General features: G+C 39.8%; 1 protein-coding gene and 1 pseudogene across 1 annotated transcript; both read right to left on the reverse strand.

Moving 5' to 3' along the window:
- Positions 1-15,723: 15,723 nt before the first annotated feature.
- On the reverse strand, positions 15,724-17,534 carry LOC113296334 (7-deoxyloganetin glucosyltransferase-like). The gene is made up of 2 exons (XM_026544643.1): positions 16,956-17,534; positions 15,724-16,839 (listed from the first exon to the last, which is right to left on the reverse strand). The coding sequence occupies exons 1-2, from the start codon at positions 17,206-17,208 to the stop codon at positions 15,839-15,841; spliced, it is 1,254 nt and encodes a 417-aa protein (XP_026400428.1). The 5' UTR covers positions 17,209-17,534; the 3' UTR covers positions 15,724-15,838.
- Positions 17,535-17,653: 119 nt separating this feature from the next.
- Positions 17,654-22,718, reverse strand: LOC113296335 (annotated as a pseudogene).
- Positions 22,719-27,474: the final 4,756 nt, after the last annotated feature.

Here is a 27,474-nt window from a genome sequence, read left to right on the forward strand (position 1 = left end):
CTAGAAGATTATAAGGCGAGATCAATGGGGCTTTACACGAACATGTAAAGGCCTCCTGCGATCTCGTCGAACAGAAACAAAGTCATATACTAAAATAAGACCTTTAATTAGGAAGGCCAAATAAGACCTCATGAGAAAAATAAAACAGAAGTTAATAATCATTATTTTGCAGGATATGATAATGAGAGAGCAAGGAAGCTTGCGATTATATTCGCATACCGAAAAGACAAAGGGTATTTCTCACAAGAAGAAATCAGCAGATGCATAGACATGAAACAATAAAACAGAACATAGATGAGGCAACAAACAAAGGTACATTCGTAACATAAGGTAAACCAAAGTAATTGAGAAAAATAGATACATAATAGATCACTGCACAAGCTAGATACACACATACATGATAACAAATCATCTTTCATAACTCGATATTTGCATAATTCAATAATCTTGTGACGTCTAACAGAGGAAAGTGTGAGAATGCAAGCATATAGAAGGGTGTTATTCGCCCCATATGATAGACTTACGCACAGGTTATTTATGAGTAGATATTGTCGCACATGTCATTACCACCAAATTAACTCCAACTGCTGGAAAGAACAGTTTTTTGCTCTTTTATATATACAGATATATACCAAGGAGAATTTACATTAAAGGATTTCCAAATATTTAAAAAATTTACATTGAAGAAGAAGATTCAAAAGTTGGGAAAAATTATACATGTACAAAGAACTGACAAAGGATTTACAAGCGTGACAAAGTAGAAAAGATCTTCAAGAACAAAAGGACTATTTCTTGCCTATGTTGTCTTCATTTACCTCCTCAGCTTCAGATTCGGTGTCTTCCTCATCTATCATCTCGTCCTCCTCATATTCTCCCTCGCAATTAAAGATATCGGAATTTTCTTCGTTAGGAGGAACATCAGCAAGATTATACTTTGAAATAGGAATGCCATTATCAGCACATGCTTTCTTAATAGTCGCATCACGGACGCGAATAACATCTTTGCTATTATTGGAAACAGTGACAACCAACTGTTTCTTAATCCTGCGATATTTGGAGTTACGAGCGGTAAGCTTCGCCTCCAGACCCTCACGAGCGGCAATCTTGGCCTCTAGATCCTTAATTTTCTCACGAAATTCCTCCTCAACCTCTGAGAAATAAGATCAGAAGGTTAATATCACTTAAGAATATTTTTCAAGAAATGACAAGCGAAAAAGTATAATAAACAACCTTCTTTATTAGAAATAATATCCTTAACCAAGGAAGTATGATTCTATTCAAGGCTAACATTTACAACTAAATCATTTCTGGCATTATCTAAGACCCTAGCAGCCCATTCAAACTCAGTATCACTCTTTATAAGAAGTCGGGAACGGATCAAACTCCTCGTTCAACAAGTGCGTCTTTTTCGCTTATAGCAAGATCTCGCTCTATTTGAACTTGAAGGATGGTTTATTGAAATTCCTTTAAAGCTTTAACACCTATGAGAACAACCTCATCCTTCTCAGTAATAAGGGTGTTAATTCTTGCTTATAAACCTTAATTCTTTCTTTGGAATCCCAAAATCGACGTTTAAAGCCATTACTAGCAGTTAAGGCACTCCTATGGTAAATACTAAGAAGTTGATACTTCGCCTTGAGATCCTCCAAAGAAAAAGTTCTCAATTCGTCGTCAGAAATATTATGCAGAGAAGCATTAAGATGTTCAAGGAGGGTGTCATCATCAACATGATGATGAAAGGAGCGAAATAGAGAGGATGCCTCATCAGTAAGACGGTAAATTTCTGCAAGAATACGTAATTAAAAAGAAGTGAAGGTGGCGAATAAATAAAAGAAGAGAAAAATAAAGAGTTACACACCAACTAACTGATTATTCCTCTTGCGAAGATCGGATATATCGTTCGTATAAGCAGAAACCTCAGCTCCAAGTTTAGTATTCTTAACTTAAAGAGAGCGAAGTTTTCTCTGATAATCCAAAGAAACCGCATATGACATGCGGGCCAAAAGCGAATATTAAACATAGTTAAAGACATCAAAACATCATCTAAGAAAAGGCGAAAGCATAGAGATAACCAAAGAGCCAAGTGAATACTAAAATCTTGGACTCAATGACGAAGAAACTCCGCGAAGAGATTCATCCTCCAAAGTAGGAGCATCACATATCTTCGTAATAGTTTCACATGCGCGAGTTAATGGCTCATTCCCAATTGCTGACATGAAGTCAGAAAAGATGCTAGATAGCTTCTCCATAGAAGATATGACTGAAGGGTCTTTAGTGAGAAGAATATCATCATCATCGCTAGAGTGGGAACTTTAAGAAGAGGGAGAAGGTGCTTTCCGCTTCTTTGAAGGATTCTTGGAAGAGGATTTAGAAGTAGTCTTCTTGCCGTGAACTACACCTTTACCTTTAACACCTACAACTTCTCCAGAACCACCAACCTTTCCAGCTTCAACCTTCGCACACAGGTGAAGATAAGAAACAGAGGCAACAATATTGTTAAAATATGAGAGAAGGTATTTCTTACTCATCAGTGATCGAACGTAGCGTTTCCAACGTGCTTTATGTCCCATGAGTCCTTAGATCCTTCTTCAACTTGGCAATCTGAAATCAAAGAAAATTAGCAGAGCAAAAAATAGGGTGAATAATGAAAAGTAAACAAGTTATGAATAAAATACCATAGTCTCTCTCTCAATCCACTTGAACTCCCAAGGATTGTAAACGAGAAAACCCTTAAGGAGAGGATTAATTTATCCAACAGCATTAACACCAGAAATGTAAGGACCTTTTAGGATGATGGGGAAAACATTCCAGTGATCATCCTTCGAATGTCGTGCGAAATTGTTAGTTTTGTCATGAAAATCAATATCTCGCATGATCCTATTCTTTTTTGCGATGCCATCTTCCTTTGCAAGCAGACACCCCAACGAGATGACTCATTCTTCACAATAACAATATCATAGTGAGCGAAGAAATTCTCTAACGTATACTCTTCATGATTGATCTCTAAGTCCGCATACTCCACCTTCCGAACCTTTTTGGGGTAGAGGGAGTCTAATCTAGCCACACGATGAGTGTACTCTACCATAATTCTGATGCAATCACCGCTCAGCTGATAGACCGCACGTGATAATCTTGCATCAAAAAGAATCCTATAGAATAAAGGAATCTGAGGATTATAAAGAGGAATAGGAAGGCCAGCGAGGATTTTCCCAACTGAAATGATGATCTTTTGGTTATTCCAGTGATCGAGCGAGAACCACCTGGGGTTAAGAGTAGAAGTGGATTTTGAATTGGGAGGAAAAGATAACGCAAAACCTCTATTTTTGAACTCCTCTAGGATCCTATCGAATTCTCTGTCGTTCTTCCAACCAGCGGGAGGAATTTTTAGAATGGGAATGAGGGATAATGAAAAAACGATATTCAAAGATGATCAAATAAATCAAAATCAGGGTGAGGATCAAAATACGAGAATTAAATCACAAAGATGAAGAGATAATAAGAAAATGGTAAAAACAGGGTAAGATGGTGATCAATGTTAAAAGGTTGAATCAGAAGAACAACAATGGAATCAGAAGAACAGTAGAAGAAGAAAACAATAGTTGCAGAGAGAAAAGGAAGAGAATAAAAAGAAGAAAGAAGAAGACAATCGAGAGTAAATAAGAGATTTACTCCTGATTCCCAAGATATTTACTTCATTAATGCGATGATTGAAAGTGAACGGGTAGGAAGAGGCGGTTACGAGAGACGTCTCAGATAATGAATGGTTGAAAGGACACGCTGTTGATGGTGGTTTTTAGTTTAGGGTTAAAATCGTAAAACCTTGCATCTGATGTGACGTCACTTTGTAAGGAAGCGGAGCCATGAGTGTCAACCTCTTCACTGGCATATTTATTGAGTCTTTCAACATATTTACATGAATTTATCCAAACTGGCGCATGTATCAACAATCCCAGGCATTCTATAAATTTTGGCACCTTGCCTACACTCAATTAATATAAGTTTCTTTGAATGCTTTTTGTGCTATGTTTCCTGGCTGAACCCTTAATGTTGATATGGCATGACGATTTGTGTTCACTCGCAGCAGAGTAGCACGAATTTCCAAGTATCAAGGATAAGGTCTTTGCATAAGGTATTCAATCAGAAACATCCTGCTCTCTGGTAACGAACTTAAAAGAACTCTGTGTCAACACATAAAATTCAATCAATTATCCTGATTAATTTGCAAAAGTTAGGGTTTTGCACCTTGCGCAGTATATCAGACCTTGCTTGTCGAAATTAAGGCTAGGAAAACTAGGTAATTAATCCGCCATGGATTAGCAGATGCAAAATCTTTCCCAGAATCAGAAAACAAGGAGACACGGGATAGGAGCATCAACAAATAGAGGCGTGGCCATGCCTTAGGCCAACCGGCGTCATTTGACATTGTCCCCTCCCCATACTAAACCGTCCCTATTTCCCTTGACCAATCAGGTCGCCTTAAACTCGCCACACGCACATAAGTTGTGGCTGGTCCCATACTTGCCGGCCCTATTTCCCATCGACCAATCAGGTCGTACTAAACCTTCCACGCGCAACAAAAGGGTGGCCACGCCCATGCTTGGACGGCTCCCTGGTTTCATTGACCAATCAGGTTGCGCTAAACCTGCCACAGCTTTAAAATGGGTAGAAATTTTGTCAAAAGGTTACCCTACCAAGTTGGCTTCCCAAAACCATGCCAACATGCCAAACGCACATGTCAAACGGCATGCCAAACACACCAAAAGAATGCCAATTGTACACGCCAAACAGGCATGCCAAGTGCAGCATCGTGCCGTTGGCATGCACAAACTATGCCAGCCATGCCGCAATGCCACTAGCATGCACTAAAGGCGCCACTGTGCCATTTCCAGACGCCAACGTAAGGTAGCCACAATCAACGGCTACCCTTCCTTATGAGATGGTATCACAACCATCCAAGTTTACCACCGATCTGACAGACTCGTGGAAACTTTTAGGCGACCAGACACTTAAATCCAATGTCCATGGCTACCCAGGGCGCCACTTGCACCACCTTACCACCGGCATGCGCGAGCCGTGCCAACCATGCCGCAATTCCACTGGTGTACACCAAAACGCCATTGCGCCATTATCAGGTGCCAACACAAGATAGCCACAATCAACGGCTACCATTCCTCATGAAATGCGATCTCAGCCATCGAAGTTCGCCACCGTGCTGGCATGCTTGTAGCAAGTTTCAGGCGACCAGCCAATAGCATTACATGTTATTTTACTACGGGAAGCCTATCAATTTTAATTTGCCACACGTAGAAAAGTGCTACATGTTTTCCATGAAAACACTCGAGACATCAAACATGTCACAAACTGGGGGATACTCATCAGGGTATTGGTCTGGCAGTTTACAGAGTGCGGCGTGCAATACGCCCGTTACAAGAAACTGTCATAAAGCGGGGCATTAGTAATGGTAAGAAGTAATCGTGTAAACGGATACTTCATTATGGAAACATAAAGTCCTGGCGTTACACATTACTCCACTCTTCCACCACTCAATCGTTTACACTATCTACGAGACCAGTGTACGTTTTGTTGCGACTGGTATAAATAGGTCTCACCTATTTCCACCAAAAAATAAGTTTTGGTCAGGAGAGCAACACAGTATCCAGAAATCACCTGATAGGTTTTCATTCAGCTATCCAGTTCTAATTTCTGATACAAGTCACAAACAACCACAATTTCAGAATCAACGATTCTGGTCTCTACACTTTCTTCGCTTCCTTCCCTATGACCAACCCTTCTCCTTCACTTTGTGACCAAAGCAAGCCTGGAACGGGCATTACTTGGTTTAGGCCAAGATTGTACAGATTGATCTCTCGAATCAAAAGTACTCCGTGCAGTACATTGTTTAGGGTTTAGAATCGTTTCTCATCCACACACACGAATTTACCAAAACCAGCAGAAACCGTTTTCACCCTCAAACAACTAGCGACAACAGTGGGAGATTAATCTCTCGGTTGCAATATCAATTTTCAATTCCATTTTTCAATCCCGATCTTAAGATGGTAGAACTCAGGTCCATATCAACAAAAAACCATGAGAACACTAGTGCTGAAATCATACTTGGTATTAATGTTCCTTCCAGTGACATTAATACGCCACCTGTCAACAACAGCGGCGCGGAAAATGTTCCTTCAGGTGTTACATCTCTGATTACCAGATCCAAAGACGTTGGCGCTAACCCCAACGTTTGTTCAAGTGTAACACCTCCAACCGTCACCAGAGCCGTTTCTACTTCACCATCAGGACGAGAGACTGGGGGAGCCAGAAAAGCCGATCCCATATTACTATTGCTGATTTAATGGAAAGACAGTAAGTTCTTGTTAGATCTCAGACGGACATTTGTTTGACTCAGAAAAACATACTTATTTTCCTCAATACACTAACGGAGCGGCTGACACAAGAGTCACGTCAACCCCATATGGAGCTGACAAGGAATACTTTTAACATCCGGCGCATGCACTTCAGCAGGACGCGCGTTTATAGATGAAGAGGCTCGCGTTGCTCTTGAATGCCCAATAGAAAGGAATCAGCAATCCAATTTCATCACACGTGAAGATCATGAACGACTTCTCCAAAATTGAGGCAAAAAAAATCAGCAACCCTCTTGAGTTGACAAAGACCATCTTTCCGTTAGGACCTTCCCGATTTCTGGGGACTCCGCCCACAAAATCGTGCAGTCTATGATGAAACATTTATGTAAGATTTTTTATTTCTCCAAGGCGCAGCGTTAAGACATATATGCAGTCCTCAACCACACCGCATCAGGAAAACAGCTGTTTCCATCCAGGGAAGACGTTCCCAAACCCCAACCTCTCCTGGAAAGCACGATTGATAGATGGAACTGGGGACTCCTAACCACTGTTCACTTAAAGAATATCGAGTTTGACATCATGCTCGACAGCATGCTGATTGACGCGGCATCCGACTTCAACATTGTAACCATCAAGGCTCTGAGAGTTTCAAGGGAAAATCAAACAGAAGAAGCGTATTCTTTCCCATGAGGAGAAAAACACGATTTGCCAACCAGCACTATTTGTGTCGTCTTCCCATATGCCATATCGTATCAAGTCGTTAATAATGCCCTCACTGGAGTTTTCTCCAGGAGACGCTTCGACGTTTCTCTCCAGGAGCCGCTTCAATGTTCTCTCCATAAGTCGCTCCGCTTCAACGTTCTCCAGCAGCCGCTCCGCTTCAGCATTCTCTCCATAAGCTGCTCCAGGATCCGAAGCCGAAGCTTCAGCGTTATGCTTCATAAGCTTCAACGTCCTCTTGAAGAGCCGAAGCCGCTTCAACGCCTCTTTCCTGTCAAGGATTGTGTCATAGCCGCCACTCCTTCCTTCCAATATTCGTGCCCGTAGTCACCACACTCCTCCCTGTCAAGGATCGTGATCACAGCCATCCCAGGTTCGCAGTTGTGGCCACTTTTTGGTCCATCTCGCCAAACCTCATGGTCGTGGACAGTTTACTCGCTTACGCATCCATCCAATCCCTTTTCTTCCATGGACGCCCATACAATTCCATCCAACCTACTTTGTTCCCACGACAATGTAGTCTCTTATGATCACATCTTCTACCAAGAACTGTTGCCGCTCGGTTGTTGATACCAGCCAGAGCTTCACCATAGCAACAATCACTACAAAGGAACATGTAAACCACACTTGGGGACTGAGGATCTACACGGAATCCCTTCACTGTCAAATCTCAGAAGACACGGTTAACCAAAAGGTCATATCCAAGACAAGGCCATCTACTCTTCAAGAGTGTAGTGTAAGAATATCATCACCTCTCTATCTAGAAGACGCATGCAACACTTTACGAGGTCGCGGCGTATCTCAAGCCTGCTCAGAAACTAAAGATAAGTACTACTGGGGACTGCTCATCGCAGTCCATCCCGACAAAGATTCATGAGATAATTCCAGAGACACGGCTGAAATATTTTCTTGAAGAAACAGAGGGAGCCACGATTAACAACATATAAAACTCTCTCATTTCTACCCCTTCGTTATCCATAATATTTCGTCCATGTGATATTCCAAGCACTCTAGCATCACATCCAGGAGAATACAATAAGCTTGTATCAAATCTCGTGGGCGTGGATTCAAGGAGATGCAATCAAAATTGGACTACACAGGGGACTACCAGCATGGGATGCTTTCACTCCCCTCAACCAGGTTATTTCTGATTTCAACATCATCACTGTCGAAGTTTTACGAGCCGCAGGAATTTCTCAACATGAAGATGTACACGTGCATCAAAGACTCCAAAAGCACGCCACATAAATACATTCACATATCCGGCCACGCTATCGGATCTAATAGAAATATAACTGGGGACTGCTCAGCGCACTCCATGCAATAGTCCAAGATTCAGAAGATGGTTCAAAGGATGTCGTTTGGAACGAAGTATTTGAAGACTCGATAGCTGCACATCGGCAACGGAACGTCTCTCAACTCATCTATTTCACCTAATGGCTCCGGAAGATTTCGACCATACAAGCATCCACAATATATCATCATCGCAATCATAAAGTCTAGGTACCAAATAACCTAAAGTCAAGGATGAACCAACAACGCAACCACAATCTCCAAGATTATCCCTGACATTATTTCATCCATCCATCCCAAGAGCGCAATGGAGTTTGGTAAATTTTGAAATCCACTGGAGAGGTCAGATACTCATTCTTCTAGAGTCAGAACCTTATTACACATTATGGAGAAGATCAATGGCACTGTCGGGTGGATACATGCGAAAGCACCTACTTTGAGTTCTCCTGGCTCGTCTTGCTGCTGATTATTGGAGATTTCTTTGTTACCATTAATGCTCGCTCTACCACCGCTAACAAATGACAAAGAGGAGTTAGATACTACAGATGAAAGCACGGATCCAGACGAACAACAAAAAACAAAAGAGGGTCCCTCTTTTCATACGAACGCAGTTTCTAGAGTTTGAACAGAATAAGTATTCCTTATTGCTCCATGAACGGTAATATATTACTGGGTGCACCACACTCATGCTCCATAGCCGAACAATTCGTATGCCAATATCTCCACTCCATGACCGAACTAGTAGCGCGCCAGCACAAGGAGCACCAGTCGCTCAACCTGCAACTCTTCATGGCTCTAGCACTCCGTGGTCAAGCCAACTCTCCATGGCTCCAGCACTCCGTGGTCAAGCCAACTCTCCAAGGTTCCATCACTCCGTGGTTAAGCCAACTCTACATGGCTCCATCACTCGGTGGTTAAGTTAGCGCCAAGGCTCCAGCATTCCGTGATCTAGCCAGCAAGCCTTCCAAGTTCCATTTTCACCATTCCACGGACTGAAGCCAGATTCCACCATTCCACGGACTGAACCCATTTTCCACCATTCCACGGACTGAAGACAGTTTCCACCATTCCGTGGACTGAAGCCAGTTTCCACCATTCCGCGGACTGAAGCCAAGCGCCATATCAGCATGTTCCGTGACCTAACCAGCCAGCGCCCGTTCCACGGGCCAAGTTGAAGCGCCATCTTCTCCGCTCCACAGCCATCTAAAGCAGCAGCACCGTCACCATTTGGTATCCAAAGCAGCGCCATCTCCTCGCTCGCCAGGCAAGCAGCGCCATCATCACCATTCCATAGCTAAATTTGTAGCGCCAACATTAGCATTCCGTAACCGAACCTGTAACGCCAGCATTAGCACTCCGTGTCCAAAGTGGCAGTGCTAACACCAACACCCTATGGCCGAGCCAAAGTTATGCAAAGCCGCCATTGCAAGGATCATAGATTCTTCATGCCTTCTGACAAAGGTTAGCCAAATTCTCCTGACAATCTCTTCATGACTTGCCGTTTTGATTTTATCCTTTCATGTCACCATATCATGCTTACCCCGCAACAATGCCACTGTCACGGGCTAAGACGGGGAATTAATGTTGATGGTGGTTTTTATTTTAGGGTTAAAATCGTAAAACCTTGCATCTGATGTGACGTCACTCTGTAAGGAAGCGTAGCCATGAGTGTCAACCTCTTCACTGGCATATTTATTGAGTCATTCAACATATTTACATGAAATTTATCCAAACTGGCGCGTAGCAACAATCCCAGGCATTCTGTAAATTTTGGCACCTTGCCTATACTCAATTAATATATAAGTTTCTTTGAATGTTTTATGTTCTATGTTCCCCGGCTGAACCCTTAATGTTGAGATAGCATGATGATTTGTGTTCACTCGCAGCAGAGTAGCACAAATTTACAAGTATCAAGGATAGGGTCTTTGCATAAGGTATTCAATCAGAAATCATAAGGTCTTCACTGAAAAGAACCATGTGTCAACACATAGAATTCAATCAATTATCCTGATTAATTTTCAAAAGTTAGGGTTTTGCGCCTTGCGCAGTATATCAGACCTTGCTTGTCGAAATTAAGCCTAGGAAAACTAGGTAATTAATCCGCCATAGATTAGAAGATGCAAAATCTTGCACAGAATCAGAAAACAAGGAGCCGAAGGATAAGAGCAGCAACAAAGAGAGGCCTGGCCATGCCTTCGGCCAGCTGGCGCCATTTTCCATTGTCCACGCCCCATCCTAAACCGGCCCTATTTCGCTTGACCAATCAGGTCGTCTTAAACTCGCCACACGCACATAAGTTGTGGTTGGGCCCATACTTGTCGGACATATTTCCCATCGACCAATCGGGTTGCTCTAAACCTTCCACAGCTTTAAAAAGGGTAGAGATTGTGTCAAAAGGTTACCCTACCAAGTTGGCTTCCCAAAACCATGTCAACACGCTAACGGCATGTCAAACATGCCAAAAATAAACATGCCAGGCGCACATGCCAAACGGCATACCAAACGCGCATGCCAGGCGCACATGCCAAACGACATGCCAAACACACCAAAAGCATGCCAATCGTACACGCCAAACATGCCTACCAAGTACACCATCGTGCCGCTGGCATGCACAAACTATGCCAGCCATGCCGCAAAGCCACTAGCATGCACTAAAAGCGCCACTGTGCCATTACCAGACGCCAACGGAAGGTAGCCACAATCAACGGCTACCCTTCCTCATGATATGCGATCACAGCCATCCAAGTTTGCCAATGAACTGACAGACTCGTGGCAACTTTTAGGAGACCAGCCACCTAAATCCAGTGGCCATGGCAACCCCAAGTGCCACTTTCACCACTTTACCACCGGCATGCACGAGCCATGCTGTAAATACCCTAAGCTTGTCAACGTTATTTGACTGATCTAGCGATGATCAAGTGATAAATTAGCCGATAATAACCCGATTAGTTTAACACGAACGTTAACTAATAGAAATTAATCTAACAACGAATTAGATACGAAACTAATATCATTGAATAAGTCTCGAATAGTTATGCGGTATGGACTAATCAAACGCGTAGATCGGATACCGGACGAAAAAAGATACAAGACTCGGAGGATAGAGTGGAAATCATCCAACTGCCGTTGATCGTTTGACCAGACCGTTAATAGACCACCCCTTAGTACTCTAATTGGAATTAAATAGTAAAATCCCAATTTGGGTGTAGCGGGAGTGTAATTGAATAAATACATATGAATTAAATAAGAATCTTGATATTCATCTTCTATGCATGATGGAAGGTGGTGGTGTGGCCGTGTAAGGGAAACAGAGAGGGGTTGGAAGGGGAGATCGACAACTTGGTAGCAGGTTGGATATAAAGTAAAGAAAATAAGAAAATAAATAAATAGAAATTTTCTTGGCCCTAATGAATAAGATAAAGAGAGTGTTAGGAGAGGTATGCTTGGAAATTGAGAGTAAAGATTAAAAGAAATATCTACAGGATGATGTTGGTTCATAGAAATAGAACTAGATAAGAAGTGAGTAAAATCAGAATAGGTGAGATTGAGAAACTGTTTGGTCATAATATTAACGTAGAGAAGAAGTTCTTGGTGGAGGAGGATTAATGGTGTATGGTAACAAAGGTGATAATATGATGATGTTTGATAATCTTGGATAATGGAAAACTGGTTAAATCAATCAAGGTAATCTTTCTAAACGGTACTTATACGTTTTGATTGTTTGGGTAGTTTTTATACATAGAAAATAGTAATGAATCAATCTTATTGTTAGTCATGAATATCAATATTCATTTTATGTGGATTTAGTGTTTTCTGTTCAATATCTAGACACCTTTAATGATACCTTACATCGAGAATTAGTCTTGGAATATAAAATTAGACTTATAGATGAGTATTTCCTCTTTGTACAGAACTTCGATTCACTCATTTTGGATAAGTAATGAATTAGTTATGATTTTTCAAAGTTGCATCGTTCTGACTGAAAATCTGGAAACTGTGGTGAGTAGGCATGTTAATGGACGTTTATGTGTATGTTAGATTCGGATTTGGTTTCCGATTGTAGCTACAAAGTTGTTGAGGAGATTGTAATCTTTCTATCGACGCCATTAGGAGTTTCATTTGGATAAAAGTTGTGAATTTGGTAGACCCCGAAAGATTGGTGCTTGTGCTGCGTACAAGTATTTTAGATGCCTGTCTTGTGTTTGTAGAATTGACAGAGTCAACTCGGCGAGTTAGTGACTGAGTCATACCAATTCGGATCTAGGAGCAAGTTTACAACCGGGTCGTGGGTTGACCCAATGGGGCAGTCAAAAAGGTTAATGGGCCGGACAGGGTGAGGCCCAGTGGGATAGGTTTAGAGCCATATTTAGTAGTCTGATTATTTTGACCCTTCATGGTCCGAATTAGCTTTCGGTTCCTTCTGCAAAGTTGTAGGGTTTTTCGACGGATTTCCGATGACACCCAATTTAACCTCATTTGGATAAGTAAATAATTATTTATGCCCAAAGTATATATTACCATGTTATAGAACCATTGACAGAATTAGAATCATTAGTTATTTCACTTAGCCTATAACAAGAAAGTTGTATGATATTGTACTATGATTACTGTGTGATCCTATTGGCTAAGTTCTTAGATTGCTTATGTGTTAACAGTTAATATATATTAACAACGATCGATTCAAGGATGAACCAGTGGATTGTGGATCTCGAGGTAGTCTTGGCTTGTCATCAAAAGAAGTGGGAATACATTTGACTCTTTTGTAACCATTGTTGTTTCTTTTACAAAAGTTTATGCTTGACAAACTCATGCATTGTCTAGTGTGCATTCCATGTTTTGTTTAAATTGCATTACTATACTTCTGTTGATTTTGTTAATCTTTCCATGTTTTGGAAAGGACTTGTAATGTTTGTTTGTCATATGAGTTGTTATGGGAAATACGAATTTCCACTTGTGGTATATAGGATACGCTCCTTCACATTTATATCTACATGAATTCAGCTTTTATGCTTATATCGGTCGACAGTTTGCGAGTTCGGAATTGTCGACATCCATATTTACGATTAGGTGTGGATTTGCGAGTTCGGAATTGCACAACCATAGTATACATTGTTTGAAGAAGGAGTTTGTCCATATACATGTTTGTTTACTTCTGTGAGGATATGCTCTTTAACATTTATATATACATGAATTCAGCTTTTATGTTTATATCGGTTGACAGTTTGCGCGTTCGGAATTGTCGACATCCATATTTACGATTAGGTGTGGATTTGCGAGTTCGGAATTGCATAACCATAGTATACATTGTTTGAAGAAAGAGCTTGTCCATATTCGTGTTTGTGTATCTCAGTGACTTGGTCACTATTTAATGTCTGGGAAGAACATTATTGTTTTTCTTAATCTTGTTTATGATTACTTAGAAGTTAAATATCAATTATTCTCACTTTCAGTTTTCAGAGACAGATCAGAGTTGCGCAGCGAAATCCACAAGTGTTGACTCCGTTAATTAGTTAACTTCTGTTATGTTTATTATGTTGTTTATTGTATCTGTAAACCAATTGACTATTGCATATGTATCATTTGAGAGAAGTTCATGTATATATACTCTGAGCGAGGTTAGTTTTGTAGAAGATTTCTTAATTGAATGTTTAAGTATTTGAATTAGATTCGTAGTGCCTCTTTATTTAACTAATCTCTTGGATTATTCAGCTGCAAGTTTGGGGGGCGCTGCACATGCCAACCATGCCGCAATGCCACTGGCGTACACCAAAACGCCATTGCGCCATTATCAGGTGCCAACACAAGATAGCCAAAATCAACGACTACCATTCCTCATGAGATGCGATCTCAGCCATCGAAGTTCGCCACCGAGATGGCAGGCTTGTGGAAAGTTTCAGGCGACCAACCAATATCATCACATGTTATTTTCCTACGGCAAGCCTCTCAATTTTAATTTGCCACACGTAACAAAGTGCTACATGTTTTCCACGAAAACACTCGAGACATCAAACATGTCACAAACTGGGGGACACTCATCAGGGTATTGGTCTGGCGGTTTACAGCGTGCGGCGTGCAATACGCCTGTTACAAGAAAGTGTCATAAAGCGGGGAGGTTAGTAATGGCAAGAAGTAATGGTGTAAACGGATCCTTTATTATGGAAACATAAATTCCTTGCGTTACACGTTACTCCACGCTTCCACCACTCAATCGTTTCTAATACCTACGAGACTAGGGTACGTTTTGTTGCGACTGGTATAAATAGGTCTCACCTATTTCCACCAAAAAACAAGTTTTGGTCATGAGAGCAACACAGTATCCAGAAATCACCTGATAGCTTTTCATTCAGCTAGCCAGTTCTACTTTCTGATACAAGTCACAAACAACCACACTTTCAGAATTAACGATTGTGGTCTCTACACTTTCTTCGCTTCCCTCCTTATGACCAACCCTTCTCCTTCACTTTGTGACCGAAGCAAGCCTGGAACATCCATTTCTTTGTTTAGGCCAGAATTGTACAGATTGATCTCTCGAATCAAAAGTACTCTCGTGCAGTACATTGTTTAGGGTTTAGACTCGTTTCTCATCCACACAAACGAATTTACCAAAACCAGCAGAAACCATTTTCACCCTCAAACACACGCGTAAGTTAACATACCTAAATCAAGGAAATTTGTCGGCAGAAGAGAATATGAAAAGATGAACGGGTGCGACAGAATAGATTAAGATTTCTCATATCGCTCTCTTTATCAAAAGAACGACATGAGAAGAGGAAAAATGTAGATACAAAATACCGCGCACTAATAACATATGCGAAGTACTGATTATCAAGACCAAGCGAAGACAATCGCATACAGCTTATTCAGAATGACGCATCGGGTGACGTCAGCCTAATCACGAGTAAAGTGTGAAGATCGTGTGATGTAATAGAGTATGTGCGAGAAGAGTCAGTATAAGCGTGCGTTTATGACGCACGCCAGATCCGAAAGTAAGGGCTTTATTAGCTGTCATCCACTATGTAAATCCTTATATAAGGGACCGAGCGACCTTGTATTGGGAGAGATCTTTTTGAGAGCTTAGACAAGGAATTTAAGAGAGAGAAAGATTGTTTGTTCTCCAAGTTAGAGCTTTCTCATAATTTTGTATCCAAATTGAATATCTAATGAATGTTCTTATGAATTTTATGATGATCACTTGAGTTGTTCTTTAGATTTCATTAAGGATGTGGTCGTAGGATTTCCTGCAACTACAAATTATGTTGATTTTCAAGCCAAATTCCTAACATTGGTCAAGTAGATAAGCTAAAACAAGCTTAAATTAGATAAGAAGCAAAAGAAGAAGAAAAAATGAAAACCATGCGGATCATGAGAATTATGATGGCTAAAAATGCGTACAGCTAGGCGAGACACATCTACACGCTTTTCATTAGGCGACCATACAGCTAGGCGACACACTCTTTTTCCTAGGCGACACTACCGGTTCTTATTCCTCCTGATTGCTTACTTGTTTCTAACAATTCATTAACTAATTGATTTAGATTGGCAAAGGAGGAGCCACCAGGTGAAATGGCATCTTCGGCCTTTTGTTTCCATTCCATGGCTCTGTGCTTTATTTCCTTGCCTTTTTCTCCTTCCAGTAGTTCTTTCACCGACTTCTCAACCTCAATTCTTGTCACTTTATGATCAATCTCTATTCCGATTCCCCAATCAACACACGAGTACCTACAATTCGTATGTTGTTCAGAGAAAAACGGGTAACAGATCACCGGAACTCCCCCACAAACACTCTCTATTGTTGAATTCCAACCACTGTGTGTCAAAAATGCGCCTACAGACGGATGATTTAATACTTTTTCTTGTGGACACCAACCAGCTAAGAGGCCTCTTTCTTTGGTTTCATCTGCAAACTCCGGTGGCAATGTTGTGGTGTCTCCTTTTACAATATCCGATCTAACTATCCATAAGAAAGGGTGTTTGCTATTAGCTAATCCCCAAGCAAACTGGATAAGCTGTTGCGCTGTCATTGTAGTGATGCTTCCAAAGTTAACATAGACAACTGATTTGGGTTCTTTCGAATCAAGCCATTTAAGAAATTCAGTTTCTTCTTTCCATAAATTGATCCCTATAGACGTTGTTTTTGGACCTGAGTTGTTTTTCATACTTTCTCCTGTGACATCATGGTGAAGTAATTGGTGTATAGGACCAACTGTGTAAAGAGGAGGTAGCGATAACTGATCAGACTTGAGTGCATCCAAAACGTCCTTCTCTAGAGCGTCAAACGTATTGATAATCAAAGCTGTAGCTTCATTCATGCCTGCAAGTTCTGTTATATAATAGTCAAAGTTGATGTCGCTTATATCCATGGTCCGAACAAAACCAGGAAAATCCCTTAAACGGATATCTTTCGTTCCCGGTATCCAGTCAATTTTGGTGTCTAGGTACCCATTTGCTAGATCACTCTCATCTGCCAACAATTTCATGCACATACTTAAAACTTCAGTTAACTATGACTATAAATTTACATAAATCCTGAACTGAACTCAAATCATTAGAATCATTCAACATTAAGATAATTGTTACCTTTCAGTGGTACTAGACCTCTTTCGATGAGTCGAGCAAAATGTAAGTAACAGATGAGTCCACATGCACTAGCAGTCCAGAATTGAGCTACTGGGATACCCAATTCCACACCAACTTTGAGAGCAAAACGCGTCATCCCATCCGAAATGATGCATGTAACAGGAGGTAGGATGTCCTCAGAAGATGTTGACGATAAACTTTTCTTGCTGTTGTCGTTCAACTTTTTGACTAGATCCCGAAAGGGTGATAGCATATTGTCTCTGAGAGCGCGGAAGAGATCTGGAACGTATTGAGTAGCATTTAAATCTTCAGGTAGAGGAAGACCGTCGGGGATTGTCTAGAACCGGAAGTCAGGTAAACCTTTTACAGAATCAGCTCCTCTGGAATTTATTAACCACTGGTGATTGAATTCTGTATTGACAAAGGTTACATGAAATCCTTTGGAGTGGAAAAGCTTAGCAAGTGTCATCATCGGAGTTACATGACCTTGTGCTGGGACTGGAATGAAAACAGCGTGAGGTTTCATCTCTTCTGCAATAAGCAAGCAGGTGGAATGACAATGGAGAAGAAGAACCCTTCCTCTTTATTTTATAAAGCGAATACGCGATACGACGTATATAATTGGTCTATGGAGGAACATCATTACAAGGAATCCTAGCTTTTTTGTAGACCGTATATTTTATTGATAATGTTTTTCTTGCAGAGAGAAACATTTCTGCTTTTCGGGCACGCGCACCAATGAGAAACATATATAGATATGATTTTTGTACACCATGCAACTTTTTAACAAAATTGGCACCATTTTAGTGGTGTAAAATTTTTCAAGGCAAACTGCAAGAAGTTTCTCAATGTTTGAACAAAGGTAATAGTTTTCCGAATAGTCCATAGTTGGTGAATTTCTAACTAATAATGTCCCGATCAATCATGTAGACAAACTTCTAGAGATAAACTGGACGTCCAATTGGAGAAAGATTGAAAGAGACAGGGGATGTATGAAATGAATGATGATGAAAACTAGTCGCATGGTTTTGTACTTCTGCGATTCTCTTCTTATGAAGTTAGAAATTCCCACCCACTGTTAAACAAACATTAGCATCGTCACGAAGCTTCACATGACCGGATTCCAAGGCCAGCTAGCTACCCACTACTTCAGATTGGATCTCCCGGTAACATATAGTTGCCTTCATTTCTAATATCTGAAATATTGATTTAAAATTGTCACGTTTCGTTATACTCGAAGGTACCGCAGTTATATATATGTACACAGATTTTGTTAAGGTTAAGCTGGAGAAACACTATAGAAACACACAAAATATCAAGGAACTGTACAAGGTAACAAGAGTAACATGTTGCAACTGAATGCACAAGCCACATTGGTGGATCTTGTCGGGAAAAAAAGTTGCATGTTGGTGGCATTGCATGAGCAATATATATTCCTGGATTATAATGCACGATTCTAGGATCAAACAAAAATGTCCAGAAATCATGTATACTTCGTCTTCGCAACAATCTGTAAAATCTCTCATGGTTAGTCCAATTCCAGTCATTTGTGGTACGAGTCGTATGACAAAATCAATTTTGATTTTAGTGATACAGGTTTCCCACTTTCCGCTTTCCCTCTACCTGTATCACTAAAATCAATATTGATGGCTCCTGGATCCTGTATCACTAACAGGTAGAGGGAAAGCGGAAAGTGGGAAACCTTGAAGACCCTGTTGTTAGTTGTATCACTAAACTTTACGTACTACTTTAGACTAAGACCTTCGAAAGAAAATGTTGTAATATTTTGTCCTTAACAGAAGATTATGATCAGCGTCACCATCAGTGTATCTATTTGCCGTATTAGAAAGGGTTTTACGCATATGGTGATGTTTGATTGGACTGGAATAGTGGCATGATATAGTTTAAATTAGTTCCTCGATGAATACGTATTAGTAGTTTTGTTTGTAGACCGTTTATGTTTTTGACAGTTGCAAAATGTACACTTGATGCAGTAATGGCTAAAGCAAGTTTATGTACCACTGAAAAATACCTGATTAACTCTTTTTGTCAAAGCAAACCACTGTACTGTCAGTGTGGAACAATATTGATATGTACGGATCATGTTAGTTTGCCGTTGAGGACTAAGGATGCCTGTGTTATGGCTCTAGAGGCTCTCCAGATTTCATGTTGCACTGGGCGCCATGATTCCAAAGTGTTCATGGTCTTTGCCTTTTCAATGGCATCATCTATCCCAGGAAATGATTTGGACCCGTAATCATTATATTTTGATGGTCCATAAATCTGTAGAAAAGAAAAACAAAATGTGAAAGAAATAGAAAATTATACGAACAAGAACCGTGATTTTGAAAATTTGTTCGAAATGAGACGCATACCAAATGCTTGTACCATGGCCTCCCGGGGAGACCGTCTCTGTCAGTGAAAGCCCGTTCTGCCATCATTAATCGATCGTTCAACTCTCTTGCTTTGAAGGGATATCTTCTCCACAGGGATGCCCAACCTTTCCTGTCTTCCAACACCTGGAGTTCTTTCTGCTATTTAGTTCAATATTCACTTCACAGACACATTACGAAATACTTGTGTGAATTGAAATGATTACCTTTTTCTGTTTATCAATTTTAACTGCAGCTTTCTTAAGCTCTTGGATTGATCTGTACAACGGTAGGAGGCTCACATTCTTGCCCAAGAGTTGGTCTTCTAGTTCCTTTGTGCTTCTCTGTCAATTGCAAATTAGTTGATAAATGAAGAAATACAATGTACGTAAAGAAATCGCTTTGGTGAAGAGATATAACTTTGGTTTTGAGTGTACACATATACCTGAAGTTCGTTTGCATAAGAGAGATAGTTAAAAGGTAAGAACTCATCATCCGCAAGTCGAAGAGCAACTAGTCCCCAAATGCTTGCAGCTGAGTGGAAATTGAGTTATTCAAAATCAACTAATAGTAATGCAAAAGAATCTGTAACAATGAGTTATTCAACATCAAATCTTGATTTAAAAAGCTGGAACAGGGTTGTTTCATGTTCAAAGATCATACATATAGAAGAAACGAATATCCTGAGTTGGAAGCAAGACGTACCTGCAACATGTCTTTGGAACATAGGATCGCCAAATTTTCTCATCCATGTGAAGTCATCATACATAGAGTGGTAGACAGGATGCCCTACATTTGAAGCATTTTCCATTACTGATGTCTAAGAACATTCTAAAAGAACATATGTACTTGCAACGAATTGATCAAACCCAGTGGAGTACAATTTTATCTCTCTGGACGGTTTGAAAAATATGAAAAAAGAGGAGTGGTAAAATACCTCCCCCAAAGAGCATGTCAATGGCAGACACTCCAACATGTTGAACGAACGGTGCATAATCAGACCCTCCACCTCCTAATCTCCCAAATTTCAAAACAAAAATATCGGGATTGACTGATTCATTTTTAAGAAAGTCTATAATGTGGCAATCAAATGTCTATTGATGAAACAAGCATGCATTCAGCATACTTCAATTACCCAAATCAGAATTATAATTTTTTAGAAGCCTAGTCAATTGTTCAGAAGCCTTACTGTAGGGGAGCCTTTAGAACCAGTCCAAGAATCATATATCGTTTGCGAGGAATTATCCGGGTCTGGAACCTTAAAAAAGAGTGAAACATTGTCAAAATGGAAAAACTAACTGTTATTTTTGCTGGCCTAAGAAAAATGAGCAATTACATCATATGCAGCAGTATTATTTCTGCTAATATAGATTTATAGCTGCAATTACCTGTTGAGCAACTTCTTTGAGTAGTTCCTCAAGCTGAGGAGTTGCGGAAGCTTGAAATCCTGGTCCGGAGACAGCACAATCCATGTTCAAATATGCAACAGCTCTTGATGCCAGCATTTCTCTATTCTCTTCAACCCATTCTGTTGAACCTATCTACAACAAGAACAAGAACAATATTGCCTACATCAAAATTTCAATTATTGCCAGCACATTCGATGTTTTGAGGTTGAATGACAGAGTGACAGACCAAGCCATACTCCTCAGCATCCCAATTGCACAAGATAATCGTTCGTCTTGGTCTCCATCCAGTCTTTTGCATTTTACCAAGTCTTCTAGCAACCTACACTAGCACAACGGCAAACATTTATATTTTTCACAATCATATGTTACAAAAATACTAATTCTTTCAAACCAGCACAATGTCTCATGTCAATGAAAATCAAGATATATTACATCTAGTAATGCTGCAGTTCCACTGTTAGGATCAACTGCACCAAATGTCCATGCATCTCGATGATTACCCAAAATCACGAATCTGTAAGAAAGTCACTAAACTTCATCAAAATGCGTTACATTTTCCCATTGTTTCTAACAAGTCAATACCAAATGTTCATTTCTAGTATGTCAAAGCTCAAGCATGTATAGTACTGTTCGGCGCAAAGAGGCGCCATATTTAGTTCATTTTCAGACGAATACAGGTTCTTGCTTGAAGTATAAATGATGAAGTTTGAAACAATACCTATCAGGCTCTTCAACTCCTTCAATTTCAGCAATTACATTCTCTATTTTGCTAATAATATATTTTCCCTGCCATAAAAACAAAGAAAATCAAATTCAACCTATGAAAAGGGTGAGAAACACAAAGCCAGTTGAGGTTGATAGTTGGAATCCCCGCACAAACCATTTTGATAACATATGCAGTAATAGCATGAGTAAAGTATACTTACATTGTAAGTGAGGTTCAAAATTCCAGGACCAGGACCAACTCTATAAACTGGAGCATTAGAATCACCTTGCCAATCATCCTTTGCCACTTGTCCATCTAATGACCTTAGAATTAACTCACCATCATCAGCTGATATAGGCAAAGATGGAATCAGAGGAACTTCACCTCCTTGTTCAATCTCATCCGTTGATAATCTTTCACAAGAACTAGTACTAGCCCATCCTGGTGTTGATGGATCACCGGCCCCATTATATACAGTCCCGACTTGGACCCCACTCGGTGGCATCCACCTGTCATCAGGAAAACTCTCCGGACCACCATAATCTTTCCTATCTGTATACACCAAAACACCCAATGCGCCTGCATCATAGGCGTTGCTGACGATATCCCCACGGTATATCTTCCCGTACCTCGCCAACACAACCGTACCCGACACATTCACACCCATCCTTCTCAGCGTTTCAAAATCCTCAACGCTCCCGTAATTCGCATACACGACCGGTCCAACAGCCGTACCGGATTTCGCGTAGGCGTGGAACGTTGGCCCTCTTCATGAGCATACGGGTTTTTGGAGTAATTCTCCTGGGTGAGGTTGAAATTTGTCCGCGGGTACGGATGAGGACGTATTAAAGTGAGGGTACGTCAAGGATACTTGGTAAGGAGCGATGTGGGAATTGATGTGGGGAGGGAAGTAGGATTTGAAGGTGGAGAGGACGAAAGAAGCGGCATCGGCGTTGGGTAATGAACCGGCTATGTGCGGCCTAGTGGTGAGGATTTGAAGGTTGTTTGAAATGGAGGAACTGTCTGTGAAAGTGAGGTAGAGTGGGTGATGAAGATTGGTGGTGTTGTGTAAGGATGGCGAAAAGAGTAGGAGTAGGGAAATTGAAGTGATTAAGAGTAGGATTAGAGTTGAAAGTGTTGAATCGGAGAATAACATGATTGTTGGGTAATCTTAGGATGATGATTTTGATTTTGGATCGGAGAAAGGAGGAAGACAAAGAGAAGACTGTGGTGGACTCACCGAAGCAGGACTGAGTTGAGCCAATGGACACGTTGCTGAAACTTTATTGCTTAGCGGCGATGTGTGCATCGAATTTTGGTGGTGACTTTGTTATATTATGAAATGTAAGAATGGAGTTTGATTTCGAGCTTGTTTGGTCGGTCACAAGCAGCAGAAATCATGTGCGGCTCTCAAGCCTAAAATTGTAAAGAAAGTGGGCTTGTAAGCCCATTGTGCAAACTTGTTTTCCTTTGAATTTGTACATGTGAAAACTGCAGGGAGATCCATTTTTCAATTTTTCTCCACTGTAAAACCCACGGGCAGAAAATTTTAGGTACGCCCTTATTTTTTGAGGAAAAATTGCGGTCATTCTTCCAAAATTGGTGTCCAATCCTAGCTTTGGTACAGGTCTCGTGTTCCCATTAGCAAGAACCTTCTCTTATAAATGAGTTGTTTAGGGGCTTATTAACAATAGGGCATGTGAATGCCCTTTAAACCGGCGGCCGGATATGACACTAGAGGTAGGTGGTCCCTCGGAGCTTTCGGAGAAGGGTAACCTAGTGTGTAAGCACAACAATAAACAGCGGCGAACCCCCCGACGACATATCTAAGATTAGGGGGAGATCCTCAGTAGTTGGTGACCCTATCACTCCTAAACCCATATTTTTTAAAAATTCTGCTTTTCAATTTTCCCCGTATCCCTTAAATGTAAATTAGGTTTCTCTCTTTCATTCAATGAAGAAATTATAATCTTTCTGGTTCATGGAGTTTATTTGTCAGGTAAAATTCTAGTTTTACGTCAAACCATGAGTACGAGGGTTGGAGGCGAGATCTAATAAGGTTTGGACAAGGTGTAAATCTGATGTTGATTCAATTAAGTGATCCCGGTGGTTGATGTCAAATTTGTTAGAGAGAATTCAATAAGGACAAGAAGGATAGGTATTTGCCGCACATGGAATTGAAGACGAGCGAGAATCAGAAATTGGGTACCAATCCAATTTGGATTTGGTTGAGAACTGATGTGTTGCCATTGATTTGATGATGAAAGATAGTGATGCCGAGAATTAGAAGAGTTGGTTCTAGTGGCGGTGTTTGAAGAAATTATGGACAAAAAATTAAATTTCCTATCGATGATTACGGGTTTTAGAACCTGAAGAAGATTGAAAAATCTATTAGATTTTTTTGAACCTGAATTAGCATAAGAAGACGGTGAACTTTTGATGGTGGATAAAAGTGAACATGTATCCGCCTTCACAATGTTATTTTATTCGTAAATTTCTTCAGATTTTTTACTTGATTGAGTACAATGTTAAATATAGGAAATACTGGGAAGACATCTTTGACTGGAGTCGAAATTGGGCTAGAGTTTTCAGTAGCAGATAAAGTATGGAGTACCTTCAGTGCAATTGGTGATGTTCAAGTTGCATTCTCATTTTCACTCATCTTGATGGAAATTCAAGTATGAACTCAAACTCACATTATCGGGATTCTTTATTCCAAAAATTAAAATGATCCGCTGGATTGACACATATTAGTTGCTAATGAGGGTTTTTTTGATGTGTAATTGATTAGGATACTATGATGGGTCCAGCGGAGAACAAAAAGATGAAGATGGCAAACTTGATAAGTATAATGACAGCAACTGTGTTCTATGCCTTATGTGGGGTGCCTTGGATATGCTGCATATGGAAATGATGCTCCGGGGAACATGCTCTCTGGGATTTATAACCCAATGTGGTTAGTTGTCCTTGCTAACGTCTGCATTATGGTTCACCTCGTTGGGGCGTATCAGGTACCACTACTAACGCTACTGCTTTTCCCTTTGTTATATAATTTTAGTGGAACTGTAAAATTTGAATTCCCTACCATCAAATTTGAACACAGTTGGTCTGTGCATAATGGGAGTTTGTAGGTGGGTAGTGGATGCATAACCTGTTATGCAGCTATAAAAATGGATACATAACTTGTTATGTATCTATAAAAGTTGTTGCATAACTTGTTATGCGATCCCGAAAATGGTTGCATAACACGTTATGCAGCTACTTTTTTCTTAGTATTGAAACCAACAAAAAGTAAGATTGCATAACTTGTCATGCACCTACAATAATATCTACATAACATGTTATGCAGTCATGGAAATGGATGCATAACCTGTTATGCATCCCAAAATATGACTGCATAATGTATTATGCGTCGATAAAATAGATGCATAACCTGATACGCATCCGTAAATATTGATGCATATTGCATCAATTTTTTATGTACACACTAAAATCAACCAAAACAATGGTTATGTAACTTGTTATGGATGCATGGCTTTGTTATGCAGTCGAGAAAATGGTTGCATAATTCGTTATGCGTCTGCAGAATGTGTTATGCATCTTTTTTGGTGGCTGCATAATGGTTATGTAGTTAGTTTTCGAAAAATTTGCCTAAAATGATGATCACTTCCGATTTTTTCGTGAAAAACAAAAATGTGATATTGTTGTTTGTACTCGTTGCGTAGCTTTCTTAAAAAGATTTCCAACGATATAAAATTTGTAAAATTCCAAGGCGCGAATTTTTAGATATGTTATATCCAACTTGCCTTGCCGATTATACCCCTGAAAAATTAGGCTGCATAACGAGTTATGTATTGATTCTTAATAATTTCGATAATTTTGGGTGTCACGGTATCTAAAATTAATTGTGGCCTTGTGGGCCTGACAATGAGAATTTTTTTTTTTTGGGCATGCACCTAATTTTCCCTTTGTACATCCCGCACTCAGTGTTTCGTATCAATTAGTATGAGTAGAGTATACTTACATTATAGTTTATAGATGAAATTCGAAATTCTATGTCTTCGCTGCCAAGTTAAAAAAATACCTTCTTTGCGCGTTGTTGTGTTGTCCAAGTCTTTCCAAACTCCTATAAATTGAATAGAAAAGAACGCTAGAGGATTATCTTCATGCAAATCCCAAAAATATAACCACAGAATATCAAAGTAGGAAACCCCGGATTATTATTTCCATGTTTCAACTCCAATCATATTCATCCAATTCTAGTCGAACTTAATAACGTGTTTGGATAAAATCTGCTTCTGGCTTCTACTTCTCCAGAAGTCGAAGTCAGAAATAAAACTATTTTGTTTCACAAAAAGTTAACTTTAGAAAAGTTATTTATGGTGTGCTATCCAAACAGACTATAAAACCCATATTATACTTGTTTATCCCAATAGAATAAACCCAATAAGTTACAACGTTTGAATATCTCTAAAACCCTTCCTATTACGGAAGCTTAATCCTGCAGTTTATTTTCCCTCCAAAAGACATAATTCAAATTGGGAAGAAAATGAGTGCCCCTTATCCGACTGCGGAGTCCCTTTAGTTTATTTGGGTGTGAATAGTAATTTTCTGGGTGCCTTTATAAACTTTTACGGGTGCCCTTAAAACTTGTCGTTTTAGATTGAAAACATAACATGCGAGGTTATATTTAATACTCTAGTATTCGCCTTGGTCATTTTATATTATGATCAAAGTGCCAAGGATGAATATTTGATTACGAAGTATAGCGTTGATCTTTTGAACTTTGTAAATGTGATATCGACATAATCTATGTAACTCGTTACTTGACTGTGTATTGGATATAGGTGTGATTCCATCTTATGAAACTATGTTTGATTACATATGTTTAAAGGAAGTACGTATATGAAACTTTTTTAGTAATCGAAAGGAAATCAATAGGCGTTTTGGCCAGGTTCTCATTGAAGATTTATTGGATGACCAATTGCAACCTAGGTAATAACTTTTGTAGAACCGATCTTGACTTATGTTAAGAGATATGGGAGAACCGTTTTTTACCTATTTGGGATACATGGTAGAACCGATCTTAACTATTGTTGAGAGTCTTGGTGGAACCGATCCTTACCTATATTAGGATACTTGATAGAACCGATCCTAGCTATTGTTGGGATTCTTGGTAGTCTACCTATATTCGTAGACTTGGTAGAACCGATCTTAATCTATGTTAGGAGTCATGGTAGAACCGGTCCCAAGATTAAAACCGATCCTCTATATTCACATATCACTTTATGGTTTTGTGTGAGTTTGTAATTAGGGTTTGCTAAATAGGAAAATTATGGATTTCGACATAATTTGGGCATAATTACAATTCTTATCTTTTATTATCCAAATATATTCCTTAATACTCAAGGTTATCCCAATCCGAAATATTAAGAATCTTTTAATTAATTTTTTTGAATTACAGGCCTTGATTTTCCAACCAATCAATACATCTCTTAGAAAGTTATATTAGTTAAGTGTTAAACTAATATTAGATATTTTCTAATGAGAGATCTCGGATTATAGGTTCGCTATTAAATTGAAAATATGAAAACTGAAATTAGGTACTTATTGCGTATCTTGAAAATATTTCGGTTAAAATTTCCTTGTTGTCCGAACAACCTTGGTTTATAATGAGTTTGCAGTTCTTGCAAACTTCATTCGTGTTGTATCTGGTGGAGTTGTCTATCCGGAGAGGAAAGTACCTTAATTAGGCGACATATATTACAACCGCGTGTTTAAAGACTTCTGTGGGATCAAGAATCTCTACGAGTTTCGTTGGTGGGAAACTAGATAATCGCATTGTTATTTTAGTATTCGATTATTGATTTGATTGACTAACGGTTGTTGAAACTTTAATTGCACCTAGTTTGACTATTCTTAAGAACCTTCTCTTATGACATAAGGGTCACTCAAACTAGATCAAAGTATTTACGAGTTGTTTAGGAATGTCGTTAGATATAAAGACAACTTGTGATCATGCATTATTAACA

This window comes from Papaver somniferum, chromosome 7 (genome assembly GCF_003573695.1).
Source record: "Papaver somniferum cultivar HN1 chromosome 7, ASM357369v1, whole genome shotgun sequence".
Taxonomy (NCBI): domain Eukaryota; kingdom Viridiplantae; phylum Streptophyta; class Magnoliopsida; order Ranunculales; family Papaveraceae; genus Papaver; species Papaver somniferum.